General features: G+C 39.7%; 1 protein-coding gene across 3 annotated transcripts in view; it reads right to left on the reverse strand.

The window, feature by feature from the left end:
• LOC105834934 (POU domain, class 2, transcription factor 2) overlaps positions 1–22,917 on the reverse strand; it is a 121,576-nt gene that overhangs the window by 19,183 nt on the left and 79,476 nt on the right. For all 3 annotated transcript variants that reach the window (XR_001138938.3, XM_012677792.3, XM_012677793.3), the window contains exon 4: positions 9,808–9,864. Coding sequence is in view for 2 of the 3 variants with exons in the window: in XM_012677792.3 (XP_012533246.1) it covers positions 9,808–9,864 (57 nt within the window). In the remaining variant the exon portion in view is untranslated. The remainder of the gene's footprint in view (positions 1–9,807; positions 9,865–22,917) is intronic.

Below are 22,917 nucleotides of genomic sequence, written 5' to 3' on the forward strand. Positions count from 1 at the left end.
CAGTAAATATGTAAGTCGTATTCGATGCATTATATTTTCGCGTAAATTTATGCCAATAAAACATTTTTCCCAAGTTTGATATACAGGCATACGTAAACATATTTTTATAATATATATGTATAAATACAAAAATATATTATATATATTAAAATAATATATAATATATAATGTCAACGTTCAAATTCATCCAAATTATACGAATTTCACTCAACCCTTGACTGTAAACGGAAACTGCGGTAAACGAACGCTGAACGAAGAACAACTTTCAACGCGTGATCACTTACCACCTGACGTGCCATAAGCGGAATAGCTGGCTATTTTATGCGTGTCACTGCCCCCGCGATGTTTTCACGGGACGGCGAGCACCCCCGGATTTTTCCAGGGGTTCTCCGCAAGGCGGGTAGGCGGCCGTCCAGTCGAGGGGAGACCATCTAACCGAGTTAAATAACGCTACATTAGCGCCCCGTACGATACAAGGTTTGTCCGAGTGTAAAATACCCTATGGCTTATCAAGCTGCCGCAGAAGTTTCTCTTTAATAATCTCATGCCAATCGTCGCTCGCATCAACATGGCGTTGCTGAAAACAATATCGTAAAAGCAACGTCATTTTTTTTTTCAGAATTTCACTCCCAGTTGACCGAGCTTGATGCAATTCTTCGTAAGATGAGAGCGGACACGAATTTTCGCTCGGCAAATATTTGTTAATATAGTGAGGACTCAATCTCTTTTAATCTTTAGAAACAATTGCAGATCGCGCGAGAGCAATATTACTACTTGGAAAACGCTTCATATCGTCATTTCTTGAAAAGTCTATTTTAATCTGTTACACTTCGTTGCTGAAGAATAACCAATGTGTATCACGTGTAATTAGACCCGTTGTTAAAACAGTTCCGCTCCGAAACGTTGGGAATAAAAATTAGAACAGAGAAAATTGCATCCTCTGTGAGACTAATACATAATCGTAAATCTATTAATGTTAACCCACATTCAAGTTTTCTTTACATTCACGAATAAATCCGTTTCTCGAAATAAGTTGCTGTAATAGAGGTATGTCGATATAGTTATATATAGACAACAAAAAGTTTTCCTGACTTTATATAACATTTAGTACAATGGACTAATGAGAGAATATGTATACGCCTTTTCCCATGCGGATATACATCCTTCTTCCCATCTTGAATATTTATAACAATCTCTCTTTTTATTGTTTTGTTTTTTTTTTTCATTCATCTCTTTGTGTTAGCGAAACTCACTCGGCTGAACGATTAAATTAATTATAAGTTTTGAGCTTCTACGACGATTAGAATTGGGCGGCCGTAATGGATTTAATTATTCCGGGGGTCTCGCCACCTCGACGACCGCAGACTCCGGCTCCGGAGATAATCGTCTCGGTAAAGTTTATTACGGTGACGTTTACCTGCGCGTATCGTCTTTTGTTCTTTTGCCACAATTACCGGTGTCTAGACACGACCACTGTCCCTCTACGAAATGACAATTACTTGGCAATAGAATCGTCTCATTGACCATTTCTCTCGGTTAAACGTTCCAGTCGTTGGATTGCCACAGCGTTCCCGCTGTAGCTTCATTTTTTCGTATATGCGCGTGACAACGTTAAGGATTCATTTTCAGCTTTACAGAGATTATTTCCTTATAAATTACTCTGTCACGTCCTATTCGATAAGATCAAACCTGAAATCTTATAACAATGTTGATGTTATTAAGAATTGAATGTTATTCCATGACAATTTTAATTTAATTTAATCAAAATTTTTGAACTCATCCAGTACAATAATTATTTCAAATATCATCGAAGTAATATTTTTTTCTATTATATCGTTAGTTTACTGTTTTCCGAAGAACTATTGTAATCGACGGGACAATTGCGGATTTACGATAACTCAAAGATCGTTGATGGATAAAAAAAAAATCGCTTGATAATATCCGAAGGAAAAATCGCACCCATCTTTTAACGGTTACACGGCAATACCTGCGTTAACGCACTCGCGTTATATCCTTACCGAGAGACGATCGCAAGGTTATACGTAGAGGAGGCAGTCTCTAGCGCACACAGAGGTGCGCTTTTTTCTCCCTTTTCCGGAACCCCTCTGTACTTTACCACCCCCTTTTCTCCACGCACCGACGCGAGGAAAGAACTTCTCTCTCGCTCTCTCTCTCTCTTCCTTTCCCGATTGTTACCGACTCCGTTCTCGCCCTTCGCCCTCCCTACCAACCTTTCACCGGGCACGACTCTGGCTTAATGGCTGACAGGGCTATCGGGTTTCTGCAGAAGCGTAAAAGATCTTCGAGGAAAGGCGCGGAAAGAGCGATAGGCGCTACCTTCGTCACTCTTTTTGTCTCTCTTTCCCTCGTCCTTTCTTTCTCTCCCGTTCCCTTGTACGCACTCTTTCCCGTTTGCCGGTGCATACACCCTTACTGTGAGTAAACGAGAAACCTACGGGCGACGAATCGTACATACCGTAGGTTGTAGAGTTTCCGTGTGTCAGATGACTCATACAATTCCGCGTTTAAGATAAACGCGGACGTCTCGTATTTCTCGCGCAATTTAATCCGTCCATCGTTTCGTTATCCTCGGGGGAGAAGGGAGAGGCTGGTCTTCCTTACAATATCATCCCCGATATCATTAATTCCTCCATTGATGGAAACTACTCTGTGATCCCATGTGAATATAAGATTACAGAAATATCCGAGAGTACGATAGTAATTTGTGTGCTAAGTGGTAATCTCTTTTTCTCCATACGGCATTAAGATCTTCAGATAATCTTCTTTCAAGAATAGTTCAATATCATCTGTATAAATGGCATTACATTTATTGCAGATAATTAAAAATTAGACAGTATGTATACCTACGTTCGAATACGTGACACAATGCCCAATATATCGCAATATATCTGAAGAAATTTACACAAGGCACGTTTTTCAAGCATACTGACATACATCGCATTACAAGAAATAGGAAGGCAAGTAAAAAAAAAGGGATCCTGGAAAGATCCTGCTACTCATCAGCCTGTTGCAGGCCCCACCCCCGCAAATGTATGGTGTATATAAAAAACTACGAGGGTTGCACCCCTCGACAGCGTGTGTATACGTATCGACAATCTGTACAATCGCGTGCTGGTAGATAACGTGGCGCTAATTGATTATAATAAGCGGCGAGGAAGGAAAGACGGAAGCAAGGCTGGGGTTGAGAACCGTAGATTGCATCGAGGGGTTGAAACCGCGTTTAAATGGTCATCCAGTAGTTAAGTTGTCATTTCCGGTAATACGGAGGGAGTCTCAATTTCACCGTACCTATTTCCAACAATCTATTATTTCGTAAGTTTAAGGAAAACCGTTTTTGTAATTGGTAAAAATTGCATCATGAATATTTAAATATTATAAAACCGTAACAATTAATACTGCTCTTTTTATATCATTAATACTACTACTATAATACTACTTTATATGTTAAATATGCAATTAAATAGATATTACATTCAGATGTAAGATAAATTTACAATTTTATTTCTAGATCTCATAAATTACTTTTACTTTAAAAGTAATAGCAATAACAATCGTACTTTATTGCAAACAAAATTTGTATTCTTTGAGAATTTTATTCTAGCATCTGCAATAATTGAGAGAGTCAAATAGAAAGGCTAGAAAAGCAAACGGGAGACACCCGGTGCTGACAGCGGGGGCGTCCGATAATTTATCGTCTTCATTTGCCCGCGTCCATATTTATTGCATCGTTATGAACAATACGGCGCCTATTAAACGGAATACGCCTAACCTCACCGCGCACAATCGAATTAATGTTCGGACTCGCGCGATCATGTCCAATAATAAGTTTAATAAATATTGATTGTTTAATTAATGTATAATCAACCGCGTGGGATTACAACTCGCGCGCTATCGGCAGTCAATTTGTCCGCCCACTGGCACAGCACGAATTTATTAACGGTTTATTTTCTACGGTCACGCGCAGCTTTCGACTGTTTTAATTGTTCCTGTCATCACAAACTATAGAGATCATTTTTAAAGAACATAGAGAGTTTCCCATGTCACGCTTTCTTTCAACATTAGTTAAGTCCTATTATAGGGTTTTCTTAAATATTTGAATCTATTATGAATGAATGCTTAAGACAGGTTTACAAGATTATCTGTACCGTTGGCAAGTCCGTGAATCCTTTGCCTTTTAAGTTTTTCCGACGTAACGTATATTCTTTCATTTCTTTAATCATAAGTTGTAAATCTTTCGCAATTATTTACATTTCTAAAAACAATTTTTCAAATTTTATGACATTTTATGACATTTTATGTGAAACCCTTTCTGTAAAAAGATTCAGATTCACAGATTCGTTAATTTATGTAAATCGGCAATACTAAAACTACTCTTTTTTTTTATATGAGCCTTATTTTTATATGTACCCAATCTTTACAAGAAATTTGAAAACGCTTTCATAATAGCAAAGAAAATTTCTTTTTTTCTTTCTACAGAGAAATTTATTTTTAAAAACCATTACGACAGGGCAATTACTTCTTATGAAATTTTTTCGAAAATATTCATAAAGATTGCTTGTCAAGATAAAGTCAGATCTAGTTTATTGTTCAGTTCCGATGTAGTTTAATAGAAAGATATACTTGTAGAATGATAAATTGCGGCTATAAGAATATCGTCTTAAGAGAAGGTACGTAAAGCAACGCGAATACCTTGAAGAGCCAGCCTTGAAGTTATATATTGTGCGTCGCACGAAATCAAACGTGCACCGGGCTGACAGTATCGATGATCCAGCGCGGAGTAACCGCGGGAGAGAGATTAATAGTTAACGCGATAATTATACGTTCACGAGGCAATTGCGCGGCTTTGCGAGAGGGGAGCAGCACCGCGTCAGAAAAACGGCGAAAAACCCTCCGTCTTTCTGTGGGAACGGCGGCCGTCCCATTAATGGAATCACCAATTGCAGAGTTATTGGTTAAATTGCTAATTGCTAGCTTCTTTCTTTGGTTCCCTTTCTAGCGCCGCGTGTAACGACAACTGCGCCGACACCCACCCGTCGATCAACGCCATTTTCATAAATAACGTCTCGTCTCCTTGTCGACCATACAATTTCTCACGGCTTCTTCTTCGCGGCACTCCCTTAATTTTCGAAATGTGGGCGAGCGAATTAATCTCTACGCGATCGAATCGGACTACTTGCCCGTTTCTTTAAGAGAGAATAAGAACCGAGGACGGAAGTCGCCCTCGAATCGTGAGAAATGCACACCGGCGAAGAAAATAATATCATACCGAGTTCGTCCGTTTCGCGAAAGTGGAATCGCAAATCCGTTGCTCGGTTTCTTCGTCTTCCGCGGGTGCGCTCATCTTCGGCCCACGATCCTTCATTCTTAGAAAGGTTCGCTGTACTTATTTTCATTTCCACTTACGCGATTAGACTTCTCACGATGTTTACACGTATCTCAACTGGCGCCTCGCACGAATGTGCCGTGTATTTTTATATACAAACTACTTAAAAGATAATTTTCTGTTATATACGCTATTCTAGATTTTTGGTAAAAATATTAAAATTAATTGAGATTACGATTCGTAACTTCGAGAGAATATTCTAGTATAAAGTTTGTGATGAAAATATCTGACATTTGTATATCTGACAAACTTTTCTAAGTCGCATAATATAGATGCCGTTTCAAATTGCGTACATTTTTACGAACGCGTACAATGTGCCGACGAACAATGAGAAAGTAAACCTCGCAGTCAGCATTTTGGTAGAATTAGCATACGCCACTTACGAGACATTCACCGGTAGATACCATCGATAAAAATCTGAAAATCCTCAAGAAATCCCATCGCAAAATTTGAATTTGCTCCCGCTAGCTGCGATCGTGACGCATGAATCCCAAAAAGCTCGAAAGGAAGGGCTTCTCTCTATATTCAAAGGAAAACCACCTTGTGTCATCCCTTCGATTCGAATAACAAAGTGAGTTTAGTTCACTCGATATATATCTTAAAGATCGGTAAAACTTTTCAACGTCAAACATATTCTTTGCACACAGAAGTGTGAATTCTTCTTAACAATTATTATTCTAACTCATCGAACATATTCTCATTTATTAATTATTATTATTTCATAAATATAAATAGTAAAAGTTTTAGAATAAAAATTCTAATAACTTTATATCATTAAGGGAAAATTAGAAATTTGTTTAAAAAGTATATAAATAAAATATATAAATAGGATTAATTATCACTAATTATCATTAACATTTTCAATTAATTATTGTATAAGTTAATTGATAAATATTGATGAGTTTTCAAAGTAAATCTTACGAAAAACAAGAAAAAAGAAAATGAGCAAGCTTTTAAACAGTTTAAAATCAGATTCTTATGCGTTAACACGTAAATGCGACTGAAACGTGACGATTGAATGTTTTAGGTATAAGGTGAATAGGACTTTCCCTGTATAAAGTCGGAAAAACGTTTTGGCATTCAAAAGCGATTCGTCGGGTCGCTTTGGTTCGACGAATGATTTGAATAACAAAGTCACGAAGAAGACGTACTAGCGTGCCCGCATGAGCAGGCAAGTTTATCGCAAGAATCGTTTGCATACCAAGCGAAATCGATCTCCTTGGTCCTTCAATATCGTCGTCCTTCGTCGTTTGCTTTGATTTGATTTAAGACGTAACCTTAGTTACGTCGTGAAACTAATTCTTAAAACATTAACTAGCAAGGCCGTTCTATTTTCTCAATTGTTCGTAGTTACTCACAAAATATGAAAAAAAGATTTACGTTAAATTATTTGAAAGAAATAATCACTTTAATATTCATTATTGTTATTATTATTATTCATATCATGCAACATCGTTAGAAAGATGTTCACAGATAACGAAGTAAAATGAAATAAGTATTGTAACGGTTTGCTTTCTCTCTCTTTGATTTCATAGATCAAAGCGTCTCCTCTGACTTGTAGTTAATGGCGACTGACATCGTTTCGTTGTGAAAATAAAAAAACTGCTAGCATGCACATTAGAAAGTATGATGAGTAACGTGACTGCTCGAAAGATCTCTGAGAAGTTCGCGTTAAAAGAATCCCTGGTCTAGCCATATCGGTCGAACAGGTGTGCGGGTACGATGCGGGAATAAACGATTAGAATCTCAATTAGCATCCGCGGATCATATTAATCGCGGCTGCATTACCAAGCGGTTGCATCCGCTCGGATACGATTTCGTAATCGGAAACGTATCGGCTTCGAGCATTACTACGTCTCGCTTTGACGGCTTAATAGAGATAATTATGCCCCATAATACAGTCGATTTAACATCGATAATCGAGCGCATGCAGTAAGTGACAAACTATTTTTTTAATTAATATTGACTTTTACTATTTTTTAAATTATATTAAATTTTAAATTAATATTTAAATTAATATCTTTCATCTGCTGTTGAGAAGTAAAAAAAATTTGTCATACAATCTACAGTTTCACCGGCATATTATCAAATTATTTCAAACTAGATTTGAACGATCGTTCTGAATCGTAATTTTTTAAAATTGTACTCTAAATCCGTGTGACATTTCTCCCCGAAGTCCGACAAAATCGCAGATGGACGTGCAATTGTCTTTTTCAAAGGAGAGATTATTCTGACTATTACGCGAAATGACACGAATAATACCGTGGGGCGTACGGCAATTTCTGGCATGATAATTCGCAAAGGAAACGCATAAAGAAAGAGAGAGAGAGAGAGAGAGAGAGAAGCCGATGTGGTAGCCGCGGGCCGTGCGATCGCGAACCGTTCGAAAGACGCGGAGGCAGAGAAGAAAAATGAAGCGGGTGGCAGCGGCGGCAGTGAAGGTGGTGGTGGTGATGGTGGCGCTAGGCGATCGGAAGTGTGTCAAATTACAGAGGTCCGCGATATTAATGACTCCTAATGACATGCCCCCCTCCTGACAGCGGCGACCGATGCTTATTGACCGACACAAGGAGAGCACGGTTTCTCCTCACTAAGCCGGTCGCCCAGGCCCGCTCGCGAACCACCAAGATTGGGGCCCTTCGCGTTGCTCGCCGAGCCGGTGGACCCGATTCACGGAATCGGCATTAAAAATGCAATTACTAATTGACGGAGGCTAATAGCAATAAGACAAACAACGAGCTAAATGCTACGAAGTAAAACACAGGTCGACGACGGGAGTAGTGTCCTTCACCCTATCCCGCTCGTTCCCATCGGCCGGGTCCTATCGGATATTGTCTCGTCCTCGCCCTTCGCTTCTATTTACCGATCGTTTCTTTTTTTTTTCCGCTTTTGTCCGCTCCTTTCGTTGTGATACTTCTACGAGAAGCACCGTTCGCGGAGGGGCGCGAGCCCTGTTTACGACCGGTTCGGTATTTCCGAGAGGCTGGTCCAACCGCGGATTTTTTGTCAGTCAACTCTACACCTTTGTTAGTTTCTGTCCATTCGTCCGTTTTATTTTACCTTGCGAGAATCATAGCTTGGTGTTCCAACGACGAGTAGGAACTTTGACTCAAACTACGTTTTTTTTTTCTATCCTGACAGTCGCATACTTTGCCTCGTATGAACGCAGACTATTTTTTTAATATTTATAAAAAATGAAATTTGATATAATTTTTAAAATTACACTTTATATTTTTAACTTAAATTTATTATATTTTATTAATTATTAACAAATTAATATTAATAAAAAAACTATTAAAAAACATTGCATGTCTACTATGTGTACTAACTATAAAAAAATTCGCAGGGTTACGTTATTACGCACATCAAAGTTTCCTAGTCTTTTGCAGATGCAGCAGCCGTTTGGCGGCATTCGTTATGTTCTGTCATATCCATCATTATCGCGCTTTCTGCGAACGACGATACACGCTATGTCAGATCTCGTGACGCGTGACACCCCTTCGAGTTTACTCCGTCGTTCTCGAAACGCACGTTCATGGAACTAATGATTCTCCTTATTAGGTTTATCATACAAAAGTTTGTTTTGCCAAACACGCAAAAATCGAAATGACTGATAGTATTTAAATTATAATAACACACTTACTATTTGTGATTTAGTACTTTTGTGCTTATAAAATCTAATCTCTGTAATAGATGTATAATTAAAAAATTTTTAGATATAATGTAAATTTGTTATAAATAATAGTCATATATATAAAAATTGTCGGTGTTATAGAATCCACAAACAAATTTTCTAGAATATATAATATACTTGATTAGTTCCCTCAAATTTCTGTTCATTGAATAAGATTGCGCAGATCTAATCGAAATTTTTCCACATCATAATAATGTTAGCAATATAGTGCTTGGAACGTTCAACAATCTTCTTTTTGTTATGTTTATGGATGTCGTGTGAGACTAGTTGTCATTTGTGATTTTAGCATTTCAAATCTGTCTAAAGACTTCGTTCGACATCGTTTTCGCTTTGTAAGAACCGTAAAAGGGTTTCCAAAAGAAGTAGAGCTTTTCTGAAAATTGTTGATTTAGAATGAACTCAAAGACGTTTTTAGACGTTTCTTTGTGATCTTTTTATGACGAAAAAATCTTGTAGTATTGATAGAGAGTTCTCTAAAAGGTCGATACCATAAAAGAATTCTTTAAGCCAAATGCATATTATGACAAATTCCTAAAGAGTCACTAAACGCAAATTGTTTTATGACATATTTTATATGCATTCCTTTTCACATGCACTATCTTGTATTATTTCTGTAAAAAGTTTATGCTCACGTAAACGAAGATTAAACGACATCGTACATATCAAGAACATATATACGATGGTAAGCGATGAAACTCTGCAAACTCACCTTGTATGGATTCTGGCGAGGTTGGCTCCTTATCGATTCGGCCGAGCGCGTCGCTACCTGAAACAAAAAGCCGTAACCGGGCCCTCGTTAGTGACGCCGTACTGTAAGCCGATCGAGAAAATCATTCGTTTCCCGTAAGAGACACATAACATATGCGATATCAAATATTTCTTGCTTCGATCGAATCGGTAAGCATTGTAGCTTTATCTTAATTATATCAGAGTTACTTATATCCTACTTCTTTGTTAATGACGGCGCATATCGGTGAGGAAACAACAATAATAAAGACATTAATTTATACTTTGGCGAGCTGTTTTTTTTCCATTTTCATTAATTTTATTAAAGAATATAACAAAAGATACATAAATAAGATGATAAAAGGAATAATTGTAGAAACAACCGCTGAAAATAATTAGACAAGCTCGATAGTATTTCTTAAAACGTTTATATCGTTTTAATAAAATTTATAAAGAAGATTAAACTTCATATTGCGCTCGCCTCAAAATTACACAAATGTAAAATTTGTTTTTGCTAAATGTTAAATATTGTCTCTCAGTGCCTGACGGTCGTGTTATGTCACGCACAATTCTATTCGGCGGAAACCCACATCTGGCCTGATTAAAACCGGGGGATCGAGAGAGCTGGCTGGTCGAGATAGCATCGTAGTCGCATTTATCAATCAGGCTGCGGGTCGAATTATGCTAAAACGCGAGCGATCATGGTGACGCATAGCGGGGAGTCGCGCGCCATGCCAATTGCAATTTCCCGAAAATAGGGCGACGAGCCGTTATCCCCGCCAGAAATGCCGATCGATCGATATTCAAATAATCTATTTGACAGACCCTTCTCAAAGGAGAACGGAGAAAGGGAAGATGGTGGTAATTCGGCGCGAGGATGACCACCGTACGTCACACGGCGAGAGGGACGAGTTCGTGGGGGTCCGGCAGAGCCCAAGGGGCGACCACCTACTACCCCCTGGGGGGTCGCAACTCACCCCTGAAACGACTGTATTCAGATAATCCCACCTTTCCTTTTCTCCGTCTTATTTGCCCGGAACGACGACATTTCAATACATGCTCTCGCCGGATAACCCGCCACAAATATGGGCGGATATACGCGTCTACTACGTGGAAAATAGCGGGAGTAACGACTGCACACGGTGGCACGTAGATGTTACGTAGGAGTAAAAGGGATGAGAAGGATTTCACAGTCTCGGCTCTCACGTCTGGATCATCGTGTCTATTGGAAGATTACTCCGAACTATTCATATGTAGAATCTACTGATGAGTACAATATGCATCTAGTTTTCTTTTGTTTTTCCTTTGAGATACGCGCATAGTTAATGTGAAAATTAAAACGTTTTCTCTGTTCCATTTTAAAATTGTAATATGTTTATATATTCCTGTGCTTGATTAGCGATCTACGTATCATTTAAGACATCCAGGTCGACATAAAGCTGAACAATGCGAGTTCCTTAACGAGACCGTTTTTATTATCGAACCAAGGACTATTCCTAGAAACTAGTACGCGTTTACATTAAGTATAAACAGCGGCCTTACAGGCCGAAGCTCGAGCGTCTTCTTCTCTAATGCTTTAGCACACGTGTAATAATGCCCGCGGCAATCTGTCTTATAGTTTCATAGAAAAAAAAAAAAATCGCGAGGGAATATGCGATGCATAATTCATTAGTAGCGGGGCACAATCGATCGACTGACCGATATTGGAAAACATCGATGACAAGATCCTTTCACAAGCGACAACGCGCGTTTAATTCGCGTAGTTATGCGCATTAATTTTTATCGCGAACTTTGACAGCATTGTAAAAATGTAGGTTTCTCTACATATTTTAGTGTTTGTCAGTCGAGAGCCGGTCTCCTCGCGTTCGCGTAACTCTTTTATACAGAAGCCTCGCGAAATTCTCGTTTAATGGTAGACATCGGCCGAGCACGACAATTTATCAAAATGAAATACCGGCTGTCGAAAGGGCGCCCACCCGTTCCTTTAAATAGGAATGAACGCGGATAAATACGATGCACCTTCGTCGTTCGACGACTCTCCGGAGGGCCGTAAAGAAGTTACGGTTTGCACATGCACTTTTTGCCCCGTTGCACATATCACGCGAACGAGTGTGGTCCCACTGCCGTTTTCTCTTTTCTCTCTTGTTTCCTGCCGTGTCGTGAGATGAAAATTACGCGTAATGTTTGCGTATAATTCAACGATAATTTTCCATATTGTAAACTTGGACAATTCGCGCGAAATCTTTATGAAACATTGAGACTCTAGTTCTGCTTCTATGTGACTCTTTCTCAGAATGTGCAAAAATATAGTGTACAGAGAAGCGCTAAACTAATACACATATTCTCATTAACGCTAACATTCTATGTTTCACCTATGTGAATCTGTCACTTATCGTATAATTATAAAATTATTATTAATTTTGAGTTCCACCGCAGTCTCAGAAGAGTCGTTATACAAAGATAGGAATAAATTATTTCCGCCTCTTTTCCTATCCTCATCATTCTCCTCGGAGCAGTCGATTCCACTTCACGCAACCAGTCGCCGGTCGAGATTTCCGTGGTCGGGCATCAATTCTGAAGTACGTCACGATGTTGTCGGTGCCTCACTTTTTCACTTATTAATTCGACACGTCCGCGCCAGCCGGAATCGCGTGTTTGCGGCTACCGTCCCGGATACCCCCTGCACCTCGGTATTCATAAAGGGCAGGCTTATACCTTACGTATAAAGAGCGCTGCTCTTTATGTGTGCATGCCTATCAGCAGTTCGACGCTTCTTCCATTCTCTCCCCCTCTTCTTTCTCATTTATTGCGGAGTATATATATATATATATTTTTTTATGTACACGTGACACCTGTGTACTAATGTAATACAGGTAAACAGGTGCCCGACGTCAGGCGCTCGACGTACAACCGCGAAGACGGAAGCGTGTCGAGACCGCTATTATCTCGCGATTACGATCTCGTTTCGCCAAAGGCCGGTTATCGATTGGATGGATCGACCTCTTCCCTTTCCTCTAACACGATAAGCTAGATCGCGTACATTAATGAACAATGAGAAATTTACGAGATGCAAGGAGCATCGAACATTAAATCGACATTTCTCAAATATTTAGAAAAGCTGTATCTTGATTAAAAATAGTTTCGAAACTGTTGAATCATTTTGATTCGACTTCGTAGAAGTTAAATGATCCGTCGATGTAGAATCCCGAAGTATATCTTCGAAGTAAATCGATTAATTCATAAAACTCGATCAATCCAGCGCGTCCTCGTAGGTATACGTGCCGTGGACGGAAACGAGATTTTAATATTTAAGCCCGATAGTACGATACAATAAGTATAATAAGCATAGAAGCGACCGCCAGCAGGCGGTTGCAAGAGACGGTTGCAATATTAATGCTGACATTTCGGTGCTTTGCGGTAGTTTAACCGCACTCCGGCCCCTGGCTTTAATGGATGCGGCTTTCCGACAGGGACGCTGTGCACGACTACGCCAATCTCGTCACGTATGGCCATATATTGTAGCCAATATATCGATTTTTTAAATAAAATTAGTTTCATTCCATTCTATTTTATTCTAGAATAAACATCTACTTTAATTAGTCAACTGTACAACTGGATAGTTGTCATATTTTAAATAAGATGCAATGTTCTTAGTCAATCATTATTAAATATTTACAGAGACTATAATGACTTCATCATTCACTAAATAATTGTATCTGAAGCCGATAATACATGTTGAAATAAAATTGTCGAGTATGATTTAGAATTCCAGTTAAGATATAATATTTTACCTACAGTTACTGTGCACAAAGGCAAAATCCAAACCAATTTACTAAACAAAAATAGGGCAATAAATTGATTATTAAATTTATTGTGCTATTGACTAATAAGCAAGCTTCAATGTCTGTCTATTAATATTAGACAGTTGGACAGGTGTATATGTCGTAAAGCTCTGTCATGTGCGTCTTTCTCGCAGCACATCAAATACGGAATATCATTCAAAATTCATTAAACGAATAATTTCGTCGTCTCTGTATTTCATGTTTATAATTGGCTCGGATTCACCTACCAAATTCGATCGTGTAAATCAATGTGCTCCAGTGTACTTTTGTGCGGCGTTATTATCCCGCGTACAAGCGACGGAGGAATTATCTTAGCGAATGAACAGAATTCAATGTTGTTAGTGACCTATGTTATTTCTCGCGACATCGTACGACACTATGTCCTTACGATCTGCCTGTATTGCTTGATTTTTCCTCTTTTTTTTTTCTTCGGTCCGCTGATTCTGCCCGCCCTTACCCCACCACGCGAACCACCATGAATACGAGATGCGGCACCTGGATACATCTAGTTTTCGCGTGGCGGCGATCCAGCCCTCTCATCAATTTTTGAGAACCCGCGCTCGAACGATATGTATGCACCGCCACCCCGACGCCGATAACCGATATGGAAACCACGTTCCGGTCGACCGACCAACACCAGGACTGGTGCCCATATACCCGACCACTACGGAAAATCATACGCCGTCCTGCAGCGCGCGTGAATAGTGATGAGAAATCGCGGCGAAACATTCGCGTCAGAAGCTGATTGGGCGACCGTACGGTATCTGCTCTCAGAATCTTCAATTCAGCGTCGTTATTCGGGAGAAAAAGGTCCGGCAAGATTGTATTCTTTACACGGAAGTACGCATCGGCATAGTAATACGCTGTGATTAGAAAATATCATTTTTTTAAAGATCAGATTTCTTGAATATTTACAATATCGGGAAAAAAGAGAAAAACCTCGGAAATGCCTATCGAAAATTGCCTCGCGCAGCAGTTCGTAAAAAAGCGATTACATAACTATCAACTTCAATAATACCCCCCACTCACACACATACACATAAACACATTGAAATAACCACGAGAACAGGTTTTACGCGCGTTCCGGAAAAATCCGCGGGTTAGATGGGACTTTAAATTCGAAACTTTCCGGGCGAAAGAGAAAAGGAACCGGCTGAGAAACGTCGCGAAAAAAGGGGTGAGAGTGAGAGAGCGAGAGAGGGCAGGAATGAAGGGGAAGGAAGTTCGTGTACGCGAGCCGAGACTTTTTCCAATTACAAACGGCGCCATTCGCGAGCTGGTCGGCGGCGATTATTTTTGAAACAAGAATATTCCTCTCCGCCCCGGGACATAATGAGGAAGCGAGAGGCACGGTCGGAGGGCGCGATAATGGCGGCCGTTATGAAGAAATCAACCCTCCCCGGCACACAGCCACCCCCGTCGCACCCCGTCGGCGAGCCACGCTGGTAACCCACTTGATCTTCCGTTTCCATGGCGACCGCCTTGTCCAACGAACCCCCGCCGACTGAGACCGGCGGGGGTGGTGGTGGTGGTGGTGGTTGCGAACCTTCTCTCTTATTATGAGAGTTGCTCCACCCGGGCGGAAGGGTTGGAACGTCGCTCTCTCTCCCTCTCTTTCTTTCTTTCTTTCTTTTTACCCCCTCAGCGGCTGGACGCTTTCAGGACACACATTTAATGATATCGCGATAAGTCGAAAGCAGCTGTTAAATACGAACGTAGTTATGCGAAACACTTAAGTGCTGCTGTCTTGTATTCGCGGTTACAACATTTTAAAAGAATTTAATTTTAACACGAGGAGTAATACAAATATAACTTAAAATTCAAACAATATCACGGTAATTTTTTTCTAGTAATGTATCAATGTTTTTTCTAAAAAATTTATACAATCCAATTGAGACTTGACGTAAAAAATTTCCTTTTCTAATCAAACTAAAGGTATATGAACTGCATAATAAGCATTGCAGATAATGTAGAGATGCTATCTAAATATATGTTGACTTTGGTTGTACTATCTGATATATATGATATAATAACTCAATATAATTTAATGATCGTGTAAGAGCAAGCAATAAATAAGTATTGTTAACACGTGCAAATTACAATGCAACCGAACCATAAAAAATGTAAACACATTGGTCAATCACGCTTCCGCGAAGCGGACAATGGCACTTTCTTCTCCCTCCTCTTTTCTTATTCCTCATCTGCTGTCGAACGCGGCCGAGCAGCCTATCCACGAGCGTTTTGTGCATAACAACGATAATCTTCTGGCATAAAGTACAACCGATTACTCTTTTTCCGGGAATTTGCGTCAATGATCCGTGAGATCCGTCGTCTAACATTCACGCTCCTTGAATTCTATGAAGCATCAAGCGAGCAATGCGGGCATTGCGTGCGCCGAGCGCGTTTCTCCGCTTCTTAGGACTAAATTAACGCAGTATTTGTAATTACAGAATCAAATTACGTAATTACGTATTATTATTATTTAAGTAATGACACGATTATGTAATACGTGCTATCATTGCACAATACAATATTTTATGTAATATGTATATATATTTGTATTTAAGATAGCCACAGCAGATGTACGCCCAATCGATCATCGGCCCGTGCTATAATCATTCTTGAATTTAATCCCGAATCGATAGATTCCGAAATAATTGCCGTTCGTCGGATTGTTAGTAGCATGAAAAACAGGGAAATTGGCAGGGGGCCAAAAAGGGCGGTGTACTCGCGCCCTTGGCAGATGATGGACGGTGATGGTGTGTAACGGCCACGGGGTGTCGCGAGTAAACGAGACGCGCATAGGAGAAAGAGTGGAGAATGATCTCGCGCGGGAGAGAAATGATTTGAAATTGATGAGTCTATCGCGACTTGGAAGGGTTGGGGTGTCGCGTGCCGCACCTCGAATGCATAAAGGATTCCCGGCCCCTTTTTATTGCGCTTCATCCCCCGTAGCCGCTCCTCCAACCGTGCCGTCTTCTCGTGTTGGTGCACTTACTGAATCGGAAAAAAAAATGGTACCAATCGGTAATAGGCCGAATTGCGGGTAATGGAATCTCTGTTTTTTAATTCAAAATTTAAAGATTAATATAATATTTTGCTGACCAAGGTTAGAATTGGCATTTCATGTGTTCAAGTTGCCGTTGGTCACTGATAGAATTTTTTACGAAAAACTCTAGCGGCAAAATCGATTCGCACGGCATACTACTTCACATGTATTATCGTCTTTTCGTTCGAATTACCGTGATAGTGCACAGACATGTCCACGCCGCGCCCGTTTCTTTGCACGTACGCTGGAGAACGAGAAGCCATTAACAGGGGCGCATATACCAACATGTCGCCAGTGGGGGTGGTTTTCCATGGACTCGAGAGTGGGAGCACGGACTGTATCCGCGCAGAGAAAGGGGGAAGAAAAGTGCTTCACGTGGCGAAGTAATGGAGCCAACTTATTCCTCACAGAAACTTCTTGGGCTAGGAGCAACGACGAGGACGGCGAAGTATTCGAAGCATCGAGAGCGATGGTGAGGAACGTTCGAACGAGCGATCGATACCGAGGTTGATTTATTTGTGAAATAGGAAATTTTGCTCAATCGACATTGCGGCCTTTGTGCGTATGAGCAAAATCATTAAAAAATTTACATTTCGTAACACTATTTTTCAATGTTGCAAAATAATATTGTATGTAACTATCAGACGTCTGACAGTTTTAGATTACAGTACATTGTACCCAATAGATATCAAAATTAATAAAAGACCAAATATATCTTTAATGATATGACAGAAATGCTAACAAGTCTCTTGAGATTACGTGCTACACGATTAATTTCGTCATGCAGACTCAAGGAAATTCGATGCGTCATGGTATTCTGATAGCAACTATAAACCGTTGTAAATTGTGATAGATTGTGATTAACGAGCTTTAAATTAGATCTCACGACGTACGATAGCACGTTAATATCAAAAGTCCGCATGCATTAATAAACTTTGTATATATTCTGCCGATTCTGTTTTATTAAAAAAAATTTCAAGTTCATCTTATTTAGAAACATTATACTTTATAATTGGATTAGAACGATAACAAACAGGATTATATATTATACTTTCAAATAACGTTACCAAAATCTAGAGATTCTCTGAATTAACAACACTTATTAAACATTAAAGAATTAATTGTTAGAACAGTTTCAAAAACAGATAAAAACGTGAAATATAGTCGAAGCGGTAAAACAATTTCCAATAAAAATGTTTCCGTCGCCTCCGTCATCATGGTTGCCGTACGTCAATGTTATCGTTAAAATTATCATTGCTTTCATATATTCCACATTTTATCGAGATTCGCCGCACCTTGCCATATCCATCAGATCGATCCGTTCGGCCGATTTTAATTAATAGCCGCTACCGATTAAACAGGTCGTTTGCGCGAATGAAATATTCATCGAATGTAAAGACGCGCGGGGCGCGTGTATAAAGCATTAAAAAATAATAGCAACAGAATTCGCCTTAATTGGGGCAATAGCCGAGCCGCGCCGGCACGGCGCGAGGGATAGCCCCCGTATAGTCCTGATAATTAAGCGCGACATGCGGGAGATCCTGTGTGCGTATACAAGCCACTCTCTCGCGCACGCCACTGCGGCTGCTGCTGCTCATAATTACGCGGTAATTAGAGAGGTTTGTCGGCAATTAACATCTTGAATATCGTCGCGTCGCCGCGCGGTATCGGCCAGTATCGCTGTTCCCCTTTGATCCGCCAGATATTCGCTATGGCGCCGGTCTCGGGAAAAAGAATTTTAATCTGCCCCCGCCCTTCTCCCTCTTGTTATCTCTTCATTTGCATTTACTTTGCACGGCACAGTAAATATAAATTAATAAATTTCGAAAATAAAACAAGGAAATTAATTTTCACTAAGTATTCTTGGCCGATCGTTATTAGAATTGCGTATTTACATATTTTGAATGCCTTCAATTGCCGCGAGCAGTTTTTCTTTATTCTCTATCATGACTTGTATTAAAATAAATGGATTGTATCCAGTCATTTATTTTACTGTAATCGTAAAATGATTTAACTTAATCTTGCTTGTCTGTTCAAATTTTCTATATACTTTCCTATATATTATCGTATTCTTTAGGTCAAAATAAAAAATTGTCACAAAAAAGAGAAATTTTATATTAAGGAAGTGATTAAATGACAGCATTGCAAATGACAGAATTTGAATTTTTTTATGTCTAAAATATATATAAAAAAACATTATTTTAAATAAAGTATTATTCAGAAAATCAACTAGATGTAAACTTCAGGATTTAAAAAAAAAAGGGATAAATTTTACCATGTGTTCTTCAATCCAATATTATATATATAATTAAATGTCATAAATAAATAATAATTAGATATCTCATAAATAGGAGCCTTTCGTACGACATTGATTTTCAAAGTTAGTGCCCATAACTCGCTCGAACACTTTTATCTCTCACATGAGGCACGTAGGCACCGAGATATCTGAAAGTTTCCGATCCAGAAGAGCCTTGTGTCTCGGCCGTTAATTGTTCCATCGACCGGAAGTTCGCGCGCGCGGAAGCTCGCCACCCCGCCTCGTCTCCCGCGCGGCAACAAAAGAAATCGAATATCCCGCCGTCGTTTCTCTCACCCGTCTTTCCCTCTTCTACCCGCGTCTCGTCTATTCCTCGCCACCATTCCCATCCCCGGACCGGGATATAATTTCCCGGGGCAAGAAGTTTCTAATGACAGAAAATCTAATATATATCGCTTCGAGCCGGAGGTTCCGCCGGCGCTCTGCGAGCAGCTTTTCTTGTAATTAAGTTATAACTAAGGGCGAGCGTGGGCGTAGCACGATGGAGATGGTTTCTTCGGGGGTGGTCGGAAGCGCGGAGTAGGATAGGTTGGGATAGCGGCGGAAGAGTGTTTCCGCTTTTCTCGCAAGAGTGGAAAACAATAAGAGAACCTGCGTTAATCCGCGTCATACATTATAGCCGCCGAGAGCGCTCCTGGCGCTGGCCGGAAGATAGTGCGTACCTCGGCAGTCGGCCCTAGCAGCTTCGAAAAACTATGTTCCGTGATGCACGTCGTGTAAAAAGCTGCAAGTTAATTCACAGAGTTTTTAATGTAATCGTAACGCTGCTGTAACAAAACGTCAAGGAGTGAGAAAGAGATGTATGAGTAATTGAGAAAACTCCAGAAAAATATCTACGTTTCTAAAAACCTATAATAATTCAGGAAAAGCCGCGCGTACCATGACGAATCGCGGTAAAAGCAACCGTAATTGTAGCAACACCGGTTTGCAACACCGGCGTGAAGCGAGAAAAGAAGGCACTCCGTGGAAAAGAAGACGCAAAGAAATGGTGGTCATCGTTGGATCCGCGTGTGTATCCGTGGCAGACGTATTCCGCGTTCATATCGTACGCTTTTCCCAGGCTACAGTTAACGACCACCTCGGTGGTCGCCGCTGACGCTGGCACTTGTGATATATATGTAACGAGGCGCGTGTACGTGCAACGTACCTGTCCTTTGCTACGGCGATGGGAAACGGGAGGGGAGACCGGTCATTAGGTAATGGGGACTGATTTTTCCACCGGGACTTTTATTTAGACATCGTGTGCGGCAATTTTCTTGCCGCGTTCGTGCCGATTAGACGGCTCGCCCGCCGCTACCCGTGAATGACGATTCCACTATGATATACTTTATTAAGCTATTGTCAGTCAGAATCAACAATGACTGCGACAATGCCGTTTTGTAACTTAATTCAATATCTGCACAATAACAAGTTGAGACTTACAATAAAATTATTTAATTTTACAAATTAAAAAATAACCAAATGTCATAAGTTGAGATTTGCAATAAAAGTATTTAAGGTAAATATTCCAGTAATTAAACATGTAACAATGCAGAATCAAAATTGAATTTTTTCAGAATTTACGATATAAAATAATCTAATTGTATAAAATTAAATTATATAAGATGTAATGATAAGTTTCCGTGTAAACGTATGTAGGTAAGTGCGTATAAGAACATGTTCGGTCACTGAAACATTTAAGGAAATTGAAAAATGACCGCTAAAAAAGCATTTTAACAAAATCTTAATGCAATTTATAATGTTTCTAAATTACGTAATTTATTGTTAATTTCTTCAAGAGATATATTCTCCTAAAAAAATTATATTGTATTAATTTTCACTGTGCAATAACAGCTTTCGATAATATCGAGGAAATATCGTCGAGGGGACAGAAAAGCAAGTGCTAGAGTTTTGCGAGAGCAAAAGAATGAGAAGAGGGATAGAGCCGCGAATGGAATTGGCTGATAATTATCGTAGCGTGCAAATATCGATAATAACCTGACGTGAAAGAGGAAAACGGGTAGAGAGCGAAGGTAAGACGGTGGGCCGGGCATCGCGCCTGGAAAGGAACAACTCAATTGCGCGAAATCGAGTTAGGTACCAGCGCGCCGGCGGGGATGTAATTAATTAATTCGAGAACGCCATCTTGCTACTGACGGCCGAACGGAGAAATATTATTTTCAGGGTGCGGGGCACCGGGGCGGAAGAGAGAGAGCAGGAAATTAAGCGGCTTCAGTTCCCTCTTAATCTGTACCTTCGTAGAGAAAACTGCTCATCGTTATTCGTTCTTTCCGCAAGCGATAATATTAAATTCCGTGCATATTCCCCAATCTGTAGAATTACGTCCACGTGATATTAAATTGTACGCATGGCAACAACCTGTTAACAAAACTTGTTTAATATCTTAGATGTAGTGCGTCAAGTTTATACACGATGTACACTAGCTTTATAACTAACTACCTGTCCGAGGCATACGAGAGAATATAGTCTTTCGTTAACGAGGAGTTCAACTCATAACGCTTAATTAAGGTGCTGTACAAAGTAAGAACGAAAGGAGTGCAAGGGGCGAGATGGGGGGAAATCGGGCCTTGATCGTGACTGGCCCAGGAGCAAGAACGCGGTCAGATGTCCTGATAACAATCTGATAAACCGCTCTCCCAAGATCGCGAAGAGGCTACATGCACCATAAAGGAAAAGAGGCGAACTTCTGTTGTCACGAATATATTCTGTGGCCAAATTAACTTCAACCTTATTAAAATTACTTTTATATAATCACAAGATCTTTTTGATAAATTACAACATATAAAATATCACATTAATGCATAACGTTGTCCATGCAAGATATGTCAAATTTATTAATGTTCTATTAGAAGAATTTAAAATAAGTTACCCCTATAAAAAATAAGAAAGCAATAAATAGAAATAAATAAAAAATTTCTTAAGCAATTAATCTTCCTGAATTACATTATCGTATATCAATAATTTTATTTAATAAAAAACAAAACGCAGACGGAAATCTGCAGTCTTATGCATAGAATTTCCTAGGTTTTCTCAGAATACAAAATGCACATTCCGATTTCCGCGTTGTAATCTTCTTTCATCTGAGAAAGATAGGCACATACAATATCCGCCAATAATGCAAAGCATGATTGACATTCGACTTATCGCAGTATAATCCTATTAAACTTTGATCCCATTTTGGAATCACCGCAAGTGTTACCTGTCCCTTCATTACCGTTTCATTAAAATTTATGAATTTTACGTTCGCATCTGAAGATTATTTATTTATCAATTCCTAGCGGGAGCAAACTTTAATTCACTGAGAAAAGAGATCCTATTTTTCATCCTTCGCGCCAAGCTTAAAATTAAGTCATTTAAGTACTTGATGTAATATAGAACGACAAGGTAAGGAATATCTGTGATAAGAACTATCGCATGGGACAATCGCCGATTGTGGAGAGGCGAGACACGAGAGGAGAGTGACGAGAACTCGAGTAATTCAAGTGCATCTACAGATTGTTCGAAGCGAATAGGGTGACCGGAGTTTGGAGCGGACGAAAGCGTAGGGGAGGACCATACGTTTAAAATAGCGTGGTCATACCCCCACAAGCTAAAAGCAACCCCAATCGCCGCACGCTGCTCTAATCACAGAAAGAGGGTTGGTTTTACATTTTAAATCCTGCCGGCATAACTATTGACCACACGCTTTGATAATACTGCAGAATTAATTCCTTGTTATCTCAGTTCAAAATTATCAAACTACACGTGTCACGTATAATTTTACCTTAGATAGTATACATGTTAATATTATTAAAAGAAGCATTGTTACAAATGTACTAGAATGCATACTATGTATATCAAGTGACGAAATTTTATCGAGTCACAGAACCAATGAGGACGCGACTT

This window comes from Monomorium pharaonis, chromosome 8 (genome assembly GCF_013373865.1).
Source record: "Monomorium pharaonis isolate MP-MQ-018 chromosome 8, ASM1337386v2, whole genome shotgun sequence".
NCBI lineage: Eukaryota > Metazoa > Arthropoda > Insecta > Hymenoptera > Formicidae > Monomorium > Monomorium pharaonis.